Source organism: Chionomys nivalis, chromosome 7, assembly GCF_950005125.1.
Source record: "Chionomys nivalis chromosome 7, mChiNiv1.1, whole genome shotgun sequence".
NCBI lineage: Eukaryota > Metazoa > Chordata > Mammalia > Rodentia > Cricetidae > Chionomys > Chionomys nivalis.
In genome coordinates this window covers 40,135,050-40,147,698 of record NC_080092.1, presented here as the reverse complement: position 1 = coordinate 40,147,698, position 12,649 = coordinate 40,135,050, and the positions used below count along the sequence as shown (strand labels likewise).

The window sequence follows — 12,649 nt, the reverse complement described above, 5'->3', positions numbered from 1 at the left end:
TCTAACTCTGAACAGCTGTTTCTCTGTAGGGCTTGGTACTGCATAACAGGTCAGACTGCAGGGTCCAACCTGAGGCAAATGCCTTCTAGTGCAGCCTGTCCCCAGACCAGGGCAGATGATACGCTATACAGGAAAGGTCTCAAAAGAAATTGGGCATGTTAGCAGATCAGTTTCTGCTGCATTTTGGCACAGCTAACATCCTGTTTTCAAAAGTTTCTCAGATTCTTTTTTTTTTTTTTTTTGGTTTCTCGAGACGGTTTCTCTGTAGCTTTGGTGCCCGTCCCGGAACTAGCTCTTGTAGACCAGGCTGGCCTCGAACTCCCAGAGATCCGCCTGCCTCTGCCTCCCGAGTGCTGGGATTAAAGGCGTGCGCCACCACCGCCCGGCAGTTTCTCAGATTCTTTTTTTTCTTTTTTTCTTTTTTTTTTTTTTTTTTTTTTTTGGTTTTTCGACACAGGGTTTCTCTGTGGTTTTGGAGCCTGTCCTGGAACTAGCTCTGTAGACCAGGCTGGTCTCGAACTCACAGAGATCCGCCTGCCTCTGCCTCCCGAGTGCTGGGATTAAAGGCATGCGCCACCACCGCCCGGCAGTTTCTCAGATTCTTAACTCTCTAACACCAAAGCATTTGTTCTGCCCACATTTGTATAAAATACCATTTATTGTTCCTTGAGGAATGCTAAAGCAAGGTATCTGGAGCCCAGTTGTGCCTTACCCTCAACTTCACTCTTAATACCTAGCTCTTGGGGACCACCATCTGACTTTTCTCTGCATCCCTGAGATCTGGCAGCCCAGGTTGTGAAGAGCTGGCTGCTGAGAGGGCAGAATTAGAGTCAAAAGAGGAAGAGAGGCTAGCGCCCTCAGGAGATTGCAGGGGTTTGGCCACAGAGATGCTGAGACTAGACTCCAAAGAGCCAGGTGACTCCTGTGCAGAGAGCAGGGTTGGGTGGCTTTTGCTGCAGTGAGCTGCCACACTGTCTGGCTTCTCAAAGCGTTTGCCACAGAACTCACAGGGGAATCGCAGGGCAGCTGCAGTTTCTGCATGCTTGCGTCGGTGCCAGTTTAGAGAGGCCTTCTGACGGCAAGTGAACCCACATATCTCACACCTGCAGCCAGAGATAGAAGCCTTGGTCCACCTTCACCTCCCTGGAGGTTCTGCTGCCCACTTCCTGGCTGCCAGATACCAGCTCCCTCCATGGCCCCTGGCACTCACTGCAGGGGCTTCTCTCCTGTGTGGATTCTTCTGTGGATGACAAGGTTGCTGCTAGTGCGGAAAGAGCGAGCACAGAATTCACAGATGTAGTCCCGGGTATCTGTAGGCACACAAGGGACATTCAGTCACCTGTCTTCAGGCTTTAGCCCACCATCCCCAACAAAAGGCGAGTACTGGGGCTCAGGAGTCTTGGGTCCTAATACTTGACTGGTCCTAAAAACTAAGTGAGACAGACAATAGAGCATCTAAAACTGCACTCCTGACACCTTTAAGCCCTAGCTCTGACTGTCTCCTAGGCACAGGCATACCTCCCCTATCTGGGGCCTTGGACTGCATCTTTGTCAAAGGAGTAATTAATGGAGAGCTGGAGGCCTGTGTGGACAGGAAGTACCAAGTAGCAGGCACATACCCAGGACCAGAAATCTTCCAGGTGCATGTTGTATCTGCCATCCCCAGTGCCGTGTCTACAAGTGGCCAGTCTTCCTTTTACTGAACTTGCTAATTCCAGCAGCACTTGGTGTCACCATTGTTACTGATCAACAGCCCTCAGGCTTTTGTGGTTCCTCTCTGCCACTAAACCTAAATGCCTGCAGCAGAAACATCCTTGCATCTTAAGACTATCTCACAGCTCTCTGAAGACCTGGCCATCACCTGCAGACTCTTTCCTCCATCACTGCGCCTCCCACAAGCTCTGGCTTCACATCCTCTCCTCTATCTGCTGTCATACAGCAGTTCTGAACCCTTGTCTCCTCGTCATTTATTTCATCCTCCGCTCTGCTCAGACATCACTCCCAAGCACCATGCCACCTCACACATTTCAAGCCTCCTAGCTCCAACCAGGTCCTCCCGCCTTGTCCAGTGTGACAAGCTGATGATTCCAGGTCACCATCATCCCTCCTACCTTCTCATAGCCCCTGCCCCTCTCAGCTGTCTTTGTGGCCTTCTCTCACATTACCAATCTATCCTGTCCCTTGGAGTACTTGCTTGGTAAAAGTCCTACTCAAGCCAAACCTACCCCCTGTCCTGTGCATAAATACTCAACCCTCCCCCACGGTCTTTCCTTTTATTGATGAGTTCTACAACGGCTTCTGTCCCAAGAGAGCAACTGCTCTCTCCGACACTCCTACTGTCATCCCCGGAGCACAGCTCTTGTCACACTGCCTTGTTACCTAGGCCCCACTCCTTCCTTGGCCTGCAGCTTTTGTCAGCCTGTCCTCCCTGCTTCCTTGAGCAGTTTCTGCACTGCCGCTTTCTTTGCCTTCTTCCCCTCTGGCCTAGCTCTGAAGGCAGATGTACCATGTCAGACTTCCTTCCTTCCTGTGCAGGCACACTCCAGCCCCATGGCTCCAAACACTACCCTTATACTCATGACAGATTTCTGCTCATTCTGTAAATCTCATCTTACATCTTGACATCTAATTAACATATATTAACCCAGATTCCTACCCACCAGTCCCTTGTTTGCCTTCAGGGACTCATCATCACCTTTTACCCAGCTGCCCAGGCCAGAATCTTCTTAGTCACCCTCTCCCCTGCCAGTCCCACCTGCAGCTCACCCATCTTTCTCACACAGCCCTTTTGCACTCCTGTGAGAGCCTCAGGTACCGCTCACCAACTATGTTGGACAAACCCAAGCCGTTACCATCAGTGTACAACCATCTCTACTCATCTAGAGTCCAGATTCTCCACATAGTCATCTCTGAAAGTCAGCTATCTCCCTACCTTGGGAGAGCTCACAGTGGACTCATCCTTACTGTGGCCTTCGAGGCCTCCTCTCCATTCCTGAACACATGGATGCTTCCCACATGTGCTGCCCTCTGTTCCTCACTTCACTCAGGTTTTGCTGCAAAGCCTTGACCACAGAAACAACTTGCCCTTCCTGCTCTCCATTCTCCCCTCTTTCTTATCTCTTCATGGCCCTACCTGACTAGAGTAGACATTTCACAATAGTCTCAAGCAGGCAAGGGCTAATAGCACACAGGGACTAAGGGTTGTCGTCCTCCCCAGGGAGCTGAAGGGTCCAGCACTCACCACTGTGCAGCTTCACGTGCTCCTTTAGGTGCTTCTTAAAGTTGAAGGACTTGCCACAAGCTGGCTCAGGGCAACAGAATGACTTCTGGTGGATGTGCTGGTACTTCTTGTGGTGCTAAGAATGGGTGACGAGACGAGGCAAAAGGATGGCTGCCTCCGCAGGGAGACTGACTTGAGCTGGGTGGGCAGGTAGGCCCTCTTCCACCCTTGTTTCCTACCACAGTTCTGTCATTGTCTGGGCCACCACTTGACCTATGCCCTAAGTAGCACAACTGTCCTTCCACCCTGACCACTAACTGCCCTCACCTGCTCCCTCTGGATGCCTAGCCACTCACTTCCTTACACACCATTATTGCATGGCCACAGAATTGCCTGCACAAATTGACATCTGAGTGACACTCATGGTTTATCTATCTTGCTTTGTTTGTCAGAGACAGAGTGTAGTTTAGGTGAATATGATGACCCACACTGATATGTGCTGCAGTCTCTGGCTACTGCTATTTATACATACCAAGGTGGGGCTTTCTCCTAAACCTGCTTTGAAAATACACAGGCTTCATAGGCTCTCAAAGTAGAGCACTGTTGAAGGAAAAGGGTTCTTTTGGGTTTGGGGGAGGGAGTTCTTGTTTTCTATTTTCTTTTTTCAGTTTGGGGTTCTGATCCAGGACCTGGCATATGACAAGCCGGTGCTCTACCACTGAGCTACACCCCCACCTGGCAGATAGTCCTTCGAACTGAACTTCCCAATGAGCAAGTCCTTCTTATGTGATCTAGTCTCATCCTAGCTCATGCAGTCCTGGATGCCTTCCGCATTCTAGTCCTTTGTTCCCAGAGTTAATGGCAGCAGCAGCTGCAGTCCCCCACATAAGAGGCTCAAGTCTGACCTGCAGGTGCCCTTCTCAGGTCTACTCTGCCCACCTACACCTCACCATCTCTCTGGCCCTCCCTATACTTGGGGCCAGAAGCCCTTACTAACTGTGGAGCATGGGTCTACACCTCTACACCAAAAGCTGTGTGTGCTACCTTGCACATGCTAGACAGCTGCACTACAACTAAGTTATATCTACACCACAGCCCAGGAGTGTCTTTTTCTCCACCCCACCCGCAACCCCAGTGGTCCCGCAGGCCTCGGCTTGTGTCCCTCACATTCAAATACTGCCGGTTGGAGAAGATCCTTCCACAGCCAGGGAAGTCGCAGGGCATCAGCTCTCTTTTAGCAGCTTTTCTGTGGGGAGAATGGGAGCAAGACTCCTGCGCTCTGCCTCACTCCTGACCTCTCCCCTCCCCACAGTCCGATCTCCCCAGTCCTACCTAATTCTCCTGAGCCCAATCTGGGCAGTGTCCTCATCCCAGGTCGGGTTCGGATCAGACTGGGCCTGACTCCCAGGTCTATGGGTAGCAAAGAAGCAGCCAAGCACCTCAAGAGTGACACATCCCAGGGCACCCCGGCCTTCTCTGTCTCAGCCATCAGGTTACCTGTCCAGAGACTCGGTCATTTGCAGTTCTACAGAGGCCTGAGGGGTCCTTCTGAGATCCAGCTGAACCTCAGCATCTGATGTTAGAGCAGCTGGAGAAGCCAGTGAGGAAAGAACAGCACAAGGAGCGGGGAGAGTTGCAGGTACTGGTGGTATCTCTCCCTCCTTAGGTGTATGGGTAACAGGGGATGGAGGCGGCTTAGGGACATCTGGTTCACTACTGGAAAGAAAAGAAGGAGGAGGAGGACATTATCCCTCTGGGCAATCAGTCAGTCCTAACCAAGCCCTAGCCCTTAAATGGAAAAAAATCCCAACTCCCACAGTGGGGTCTCATGCTCTCAGCCTCCCCCAGACTTCATCCCTTTCCCACATTCCCAACTCAAAGCCTACAGTTCACTTTCCCCAACATCTGCCCTGCCCACCCTGCAACAAGTCCATCCCTCCAGCTGACACATCTCCGAATTATAAGGAGCCAGCTGCTTCCTCCCTCTGTCAGTCTGTTCAGCATCCTCCCTCAATCCCAACTGGCTCATCTGGGGAGGAGCTGTAGGTCCATGGACTGGCATCACTGAGCAGCTCTTCATCCTCATCCTCGTCCACATCCTGTTCCTCTTCCGGGGGTGGGAAGGTCTCCAGTGGGGATTCTAGTCCCCTGCAAGCTCATGAAAGACAATCCTGAGAAACTGCCACCTCACCCCGAATACCTGTGCAGGTCTAGCCTGTCCCTCACCTCCCGTCCTCACCTGGACAGCCTGGTCTCTGGAGTCCTTTCATGCTGCTCATGGTCCAAACCTGTCGGCACAAGCAGGTCATAAGAGAAGGAGGCCTGTGCTCAAAAGACTGAGGACAGTTTCTTCCCAATGGCAACCTGGTTTGCTAGGTGGTACTTTTTTACAAATGCATTCTCTTTTGCACCTTATTTCTAGTTTCTGTCAACCATCACTATGGTTTTGCTTCCTATACCTAACAATGCATGTGATGATATATTTCCTTGCTAGCACAAAAGGATCATTATTAGTAACTGCAGCACTCAGGAGGTGGAGGCAGGACCAGGACCTCAAGGCCCCTTGGCTATATGAGACCCTGCCTCAATCAATATATTAATTAACAAATAACAAGATCATTTTTATAAACCAGTTCTCAGCTAGAGAAGATTGGAAAACTGTTTTCTTTCTCCACAACCCTTCTTTCCTTACTCACCTTCAGGCTCCTGCTTCCTCCTGGCCTCTGAGCACCAGGTTCTCTCGGTAGTTTGTGTAAGGGGGTGCTGCTTAGGCACCTCTGAAGGTGTAGGACTCAAAGAAGGTTCCCAGGAGAACGTGTGGCCTGCTGAACACTCCCACACAAGCTCCCCATCTCCACCTCCAGGCCCCCGAAGCCCAGGCACTAAGCTGCACTCCCGGCTATGCCTATGAGACAGGAGCACCAGGTACTGCAGACCCTTTTGGGGCAGAGGTTCTGGACCTGGAGGTAAGATGTTGCAGTCACGCAAGGTTGGAAATCTCTCTCACCCAGAAAACCACTCAAAGCATCCTAAGCCCTCTAAATCCATCCATGGGCAACCTCAGTTCAAATCTGGTTTATCGATTTTTAAAGTACTCTTTTTAAAAATATCTTATTTTTAATTAGCTTTAGTGTGGGGAGAGGGGGTGTGCACATGAATGCAGGTGTTGGGTCCCCCTGCAGCTGTAGTTTCAGGCAGTTGGGAGCTCCCTGCCATGAGTGCTAGGGAATGTACTTGGGTCTTCTGCCAGAGCAGCACCCGCTCTTAACCTCTGGGCCCTCTCTTCAGTCCCTGGAGAGTTTTGCTTTTGGTTGTTTTGCTCTTGTTGTTCTGCTTTGGCTTTAAACCTAGACACACCCACCCCAAGGTCCTGAGACAAAGCTCTCTTCCCAAAGGCTGCTGCACCACGCTATTTCGGGCTCGTCCCCTTCCCAAACTCATTACGGGCTTCTGATCCAATTCTCTTTGAGCATAAGATTCTGGGAGCTGCCACTACCTGTTGCCATCTTTTACTTACCTGCACAGAGGACACAGCCAGAAGAAGTATACCTGCCAGAGAAGAGCTTGGGGTCAGCTCAGAATCTAGGAAGCTAATCACCCGCACCCAGACACTCAGACACAAGGGGCCAACCCTACAGACCTCCCATTCGCTGAGGTTGTAGGGGAGGAGCAGCCTGCCCTGACTAAGCGAGAAAACCGAGGCCGTAGGAACAGATTGGGCGCTCTGGCTCGGTGCCCACCCCAGTCCCGGCCCCTAACCTGTCCAGCAAGAACTTGGCGAGCTGTGAGTGCAGGGAGAAGCCCAGCCGCTCCTTGAGGAGGCACCACTGCTCCATGTGGCCGCCCAGGCGGATGCGGCACTTGCTGCGGCGCGCGTCCAACAGCCTACGCTTCTCCCGCCGCCGGCGGGAAGCATCTGTCACCGGAGAGGCCATGCGCGCCCGAGTCTGCGGGAGGACGTGGTGCCGTCGGGGAGTGCCGGGCAGACACAGCCCCAGCTCCGTCTGCACTGAGTGGGGACCCGAGCATACTGCCTCCAAAGCACTCGCGACTCTCGGATCCAGCTACCCATTCTTAGAGCCAGGGTGGGACTTGGGGTACGGGGGTCGCAGGCAGGGACAAGAGAACACCACTGGGAAATTTGTTCTCCCTGTCCCAGGATGGTGGGGTCTGCGTGCAGCCGTTCCTCGGCCTCTTCACTGCTTCCCATGCAAGGAAAGGCCCGACCCGCACTGCCTGGGCACCGGGCGGGCCCACGCCGGAGTCTTACCTGCGCGCCCCAACCCGCCTTCGCCTAGACTGCGCGTGCGCCTCCCGGTCCCGCGTGCTCACTCCGAGAGCCGCGGGAGGACCGGGGCCCACCGCGCTCGCCGCCGCTGTTTCTCCTTTAAGAAGAAACAGTCCCCCTTGGCGTCGCAGGTTGCAGACGGACTTACTGCAAGAGGCCAGAGGCCTGCGCTTGCGCGCCGCCGTGCGCCCCTCGCAAAGCCTACCGGGAATTGTAGTTAGCCCTGGTCCTGGATGATAGGGGAGCCTGCAGTAGTCAACTGCTCTTTTCTCTGCTAGCATCTCTGCCTCTCAGTTGCCACCAAGCAAACGCTAGCTGCAGCATTCCCCTCCTGAAGACAACTGGAACTCTTTCTGAACTGCTAGACCACCCTCCAGCTGCAGCCCATAACCTGTTACTATCAACATTCCTTCAAGAAGTTGCCTAGATTGTATGCAGACTTTCATTTCACAGTATCTATCTACAAATGCCTCTGACGGAACTATTTCCATCAAGCAACCGCAACGGGGATTTTCGAGGTCACTTTTTGTTTTTTGTTTTGCCTAAGACAAGGTTTCATGTTGTTCAGACTCATCTCCAACTCACTATGAAGTCAAGGTGACTTTGACCTGCCTCCACCTCGGAAGTACTGGGATTACAGGACCGCACCTCTGTGTTGCAGGAGAGTTTAGCTCTCTCCTCCTCTGCCACTGCATTCCTCCCACTTTCTCCTCAGCTTCGCTCTCTGACTTCACCTACTCCTGGTTTCCTCCCTCCTTGCTGGCCTTTCTTCTGGGAATCAACTGTTACCAAAGGATAAAGTGCGCCAGGTTCAGACCCTGGCAAGCCGCTCTTTTGGATGCTTTCTTTGGGGGTGATCTATATAAGTCACCCATTGATGGCCCACAAGGTTTATGTTTCTGGCTTCCCTCTTTGGATTCCAGACTCCTTTGACTGCCTAGTTGGCCCTTCATGGTTAATTGAGTTAATACACTTCTTGAGAATTTAGAGATCTGGAGAGAGATGGCTCAGCAGTTAAGAGCACTGACTGCTCTTCCAGAGGTCCTGAGTTCCATTCCTAGCAACCACATGGTGACTCACAACCATCTATAATAAGATCTGGTGCCCTCTTCTGGTATGCAGACATATATGCAGACAGGACACTGTACAGATAATTGTTAGAGGAAGGCTGCTTGTTTGTTTCCAGCTGCTCAGCCCCAAAATAACCACGAAGAAACCATATTATTTGCAATACTGTTTGGCCAATAGCTTAAGTGTATTCCTGGCTAACTCATATCTTAAATTAACCCATCTCCATTAATCTGTGTATCACCAGGAGGCTGTGGCTTACTGGGTAAAGTTTCAGTCTCCGAGGGGCTACATAGCTTCTCTCTGACACCGCCTTCTTTTTCCCAGCATTCAGTTTAGTTTTCCCCACCTAGCTCTGTTCTACCCTGCTCTGCTATAGGCTCAAAGCAGTTTCTTTATTAACCAATGGTATGCACAGCATACAGGGGGGGAAATCCCACATCACATAATAAATAAAATATTTTTTAAAAAAGAATTTAGGACAGTGCCTGGCACGAGAGTATCAACAATGAACAGCTACAGGAATGAGCTCAAACCTCACTCCCAGCCACCTGCACTATTGGCCGCCTTTCTGTGGCAAATCACTACAAAAGTGACAGCTGGAGACGGCAGAAATTCACTCCCTGGCAGTTTAAGAGGTCAGAAGGCCAGCACCAAAGTGCTGGCAGGGCCACGTGTCAAGTGAGAGCTCCCGGAAAGAACTTTCTCCTTGCCTTTCCTGCCTTCCAGTGGTGTCCAGTATCCTCCGCCTTCTGACCATGCCACATCAGCTTTTGACTCCATGGTCACATGGCCTCCTTTGAGGGCAAGCCTTCATTTGCCTGCTTCAAACAATCAATTTAGGTAATCCAGACAATCTCCCATCTCAATGCGTCAAACAATTATCTGCAGGGTGTTTGCTACAGAGAGCAGTTTTCACAGTTTCTGGGAGCGGATGTTTGAGGAAACTATGTTTCCATGTCCAGGACCCGCCCCATAGACTGCGAGGTATCTCCGCAATGAACGCGGCTTGCTGAGCAAGTCTGGCGGCCTTAGTTTAATCCCTAGAACATACATAAGGGTTTAAGGAGAGCAATATGGACTCTGCACACTTGTCCTCAGGCCTCCACAAACATGAACCATGGCACACATGCCCACACGTGTTACATGCATACAGAACACTTAATTCTTATTTTTAAAGATGATCACCAGATGTGGTGGTGCGGTGCACACCTTAATCCCAGCACCTAGGAGACAGAGGTACATGGATCTCTGTGAGTTTTGCAGGTCAACCTGGTCTACATAGTGAATTCTAGGCCAACCAGAGCTATAGAGTGAGACCATGTCTCAAAAAAAAAAAAAAAAAAAATTTAAAGTCTGTCTTCATGGGTCTGGAAGAATAGCTTCGTAGTTAAAAGTGCTTTCTGCTCTTGCCAAAATCCAGAGTTGGTTCCCAGCACTCACATCAAAACAGACCACTAAAACTTGTAACTCTTTTTCTTTAATATTTATTTATTATGCATACAATGTTCTGTCTGTGTGTATGCCTGCAGGCCAGAAGAGGGCACCAGACCTCATTACAGATGGTTGTGAGCCACCATATGGTTGACTGGGAATTGAACTCAAGACCTTTGGAAGCAGGCAATGCTCTTAACCACTGAGCCATCTCTCCAGTCCCAAACTTGTAACTCTTAACTCCAGGGGACCCAACACCCTCTTCTGGTCTTTGAGGGCACTGCACTTCTGTACACAAACCCACACCCTGACACATCCCCATATTTTTTTTTTAATTAAGAATATTTTCCCTTGAAGCTAGAAAGGTAACCAGACAGGATAATGTGCACCTTTAATTCCAGCACTTGGGAGGCAGAAGCAAGAGGATCTCTGTGAGTTCGAGGCATACTTAATGAGTTCTAGGACATCCAGGGCTATGTAGAGAGACCCTATCTCTAATTTATTTGTTTGTTTGTTTGTTTGTTTATTAAAAGAAAGAATTTTTGCTCTGGCAATAAAAAAAAAGACAGTTTTGCTTGGCGATAGTGGGGCACTCCTTTAATCCCAGCACTATGGAGGCAAAGGCAGGAGGATCTCTGTGTGTTCCTGGCCAGCCTTGTTAGAGAAGCGAGTTGCTGGACTGCCAAGACTATACACAGAAACCCTGTCTCTAAAAACCAAAACCAACAAAGAAAAAGACAGCTTCAAAAAAGTAGGAAAGTCAAGTCAAGCACTGATTCTAGTGGAGACACGAACTCACCAGAGTCTATCAGCTCTCTCTTTACTCCGTGTACTTATTCAAACATCCATTCACCACTTTGGGTACTGTTACGCCCAGTCCGTGAGGACCCCAAAAGAGTGGATTATTTTTAAAATCTCAAACTCTGCTCTGTGTGGTTTTAACGTCCTACAAATCATCGTTAACCAACTTTCAGTTACGTTCCTCGGACCCTTCCTTTGACTAGGCCTGAGTCTTGACCCGCACTTATCTCCTGGACTAGTCCGTGGAGGGTAGCTGATGCTACCGCCCCCCCCCCCCCCGCTCCTAGAGATAGCCTTTTCTCACTGTCCTCACTTTTTTATATCAACCTTTAATCACCGTCCCTCACCTTTGCTGTCTAAGACTTTGGCTTGGTTTTTGGAAGAATTCCACAGGGCCTGTTGAATGGGAATGCTCTTGTCCTTGACATCTGCCCTTAAGAACTTTCCACCCACCCTGGCCACCATTTCCCTGGCTACACCCCACCCCACCGCCGCTGTCTTTGCTGGCCCTGAAGAGAGACGGCGTTCTTTCTCTCTGCTTCTGCCATAGTCTCAATAGAACAGCCTTCCTCTCCAGTTGAACAAGGGCAGGGTATTTTTTCCTTAGCATCGTTCATTAATTGAATAAAATCCCGACATATATAACACTCATGATTGGATGGGTCGTGTGCTAGTCTTCTGCTTCATTTCGTTGAGACAAGCTCCCGCGCTTCCAGAGCTCACTGTGCAGCTGAGGATAATAACCTTAAACCAATCGCTCTGCCCGCGTATATTAGTTATTGAGGAATATTTTTCAAAAGAATATTGTTCTAATGAGGCCTCCCCCGGCAGATCTGACCCCTCTACCTATCAAAAGTCTTGTGTGGTTTTGTTGGTGGTGATTGGTTTTGGTTTTTTCTCGCGGGTTGGATAGCTGTAACGATTATCTCCCTCAGCAGCTCACCAGGGCAAAGGGAAGTTTTGGGGTTACATGAAAAAAGAAGTGACGGGTCGGGTGTCTGGGAGAAGCCGATCCAGGACTGTTCTTCCGGAAGATCCTGGCTTTTCCCCTTTGCAAGCTAAAGTTCTCAGAGTCGTGTCGCCGCTGCTGCAGCCACCCTCGCCTAAGCCAGATCGCTCAGAGAGGGAAGCCTGGAGCAGCTCCTAGTGTGACTCCCAGTCGATTATGCCCCTATCGCTGGGTGCGTCTGCAAGGCAACAAGGGTGACCGTGCAGTCCATAGCTGCGGTTCAATGCTGCCTTCGTCTCTCCCAGCACCGCTTTTCTGGGTTTACAGGAGGCGACGACGCTGGAACCAGCGGGGAGGGACGTTGTGGGGCGGCCGCACGTAGAAGCGCGCGTAGCACAGGCTCCAGGATGAGCGGGAAGGCGCAAGACTTCAGGTGTCAGGATGGCCGAGTGGTCTAAGGCGCCAGACTCAAGGCGTGAGCCTTCCCTACGGGCGTTCTGGTCTCCGAATGGAGGCGTGGGTTCGAATCCCACTTCTGACACATTTCCTTTTCTTTTTTTTTCTTTCTTTTTTTTTTTAATTTCCCTCCGCTCAGGAGCCGATCCTTCCGTGCAAGACTTCTCTCAGCAGCCGGCGTTGTCAGGTCCTCCAGGGCAGCGAGTTGCTAGGTGCCTAGTCGCTTACTCCCTGGCCACCGCAGTTGCCCGGCAACCCTGTCGTCACCTAGTCTAGTGCTGTTAGAAAGGAGAGCTAGTATGTCCTCCCTGGTGGTCTAGTGGTTAGGATTCGGCGCTCTCACCGCCGCGGCCCGGGTTCGATTCCCGGTCAGGGAAGTGACTCTTTTGCTTTTTGTTTCCTTATTTTCCAAAAGTTTCATTACTTAGTAAAA

The 12,649-nt window shown here is 50.8% G+C and overlaps 1 protein-coding gene and 2 non-coding genes across 5 annotated transcripts; 2 read left to right on the top strand and 1 right to left on the bottom strand.

The window, feature by feature from the left end:
* Positions 1-479: 479 nt before the first annotated feature.
* Znf692 (zinc finger protein 692) lies at positions 480-7,626 on the bottom strand. Of its 3 annotated transcripts, XM_057776558.1 has the most exons (12): positions 7,491-7,626; positions 6,980-7,167; positions 6,738-6,769; positions 5,917-6,180; positions 5,460-5,508; positions 5,246-5,368; positions 4,718-4,936; positions 4,553-4,630; positions 4,388-4,466; positions 3,242-3,356; positions 1,211-1,310; positions 480-1,103 (listed from the first exon to the last, which is right to left on the bottom strand). In XM_057776558.1, the coding sequence occupies exons 2-12, from the start codon at positions 7,153-7,155 to the stop codon at positions 734-736; spliced, it is 1,605 nt and encodes a 534-aa protein (XP_057632541.1). In that variant the 5' UTR covers positions 7,156-7,167; positions 7,491-7,626; the 3' UTR covers positions 480-733. The 3 variants fall into 3 exon arrangements, with proteins under 3 accessions (XP_057632541.1, XP_057632543.1, XP_057632542.1); XM_057776560.1 differs by lacking the exon at positions 5,917-6,180; XM_057776559.1 differs by lacking the exon at positions 6,738-6,769 and having other exon boundaries at positions 5,917-6,125.
* A 4,569-nt stretch (positions 7,627-12,195) lies between these two features.
* Trnal-caa (transfer RNA leucine (anticodon CAA)) lies at positions 12,196-12,301 on the top strand. Its single transcript has 2 exons — positions 12,196-12,233; positions 12,256-12,301. It is a non-coding gene; the product is annotated as a tRNA-Leu (tRNA).
* Positions 12,302-12,521: 220 nt separating this feature from the next.
* Positions 12,522-12,593, top strand: Trnae-cuc (transfer RNA glutamic acid (anticodon CUC)). The gene has a single exon. It is a non-coding gene; the product is annotated as a tRNA-Glu (tRNA).
* Positions 12,594-12,649: the final 56 nt, after the last annotated feature.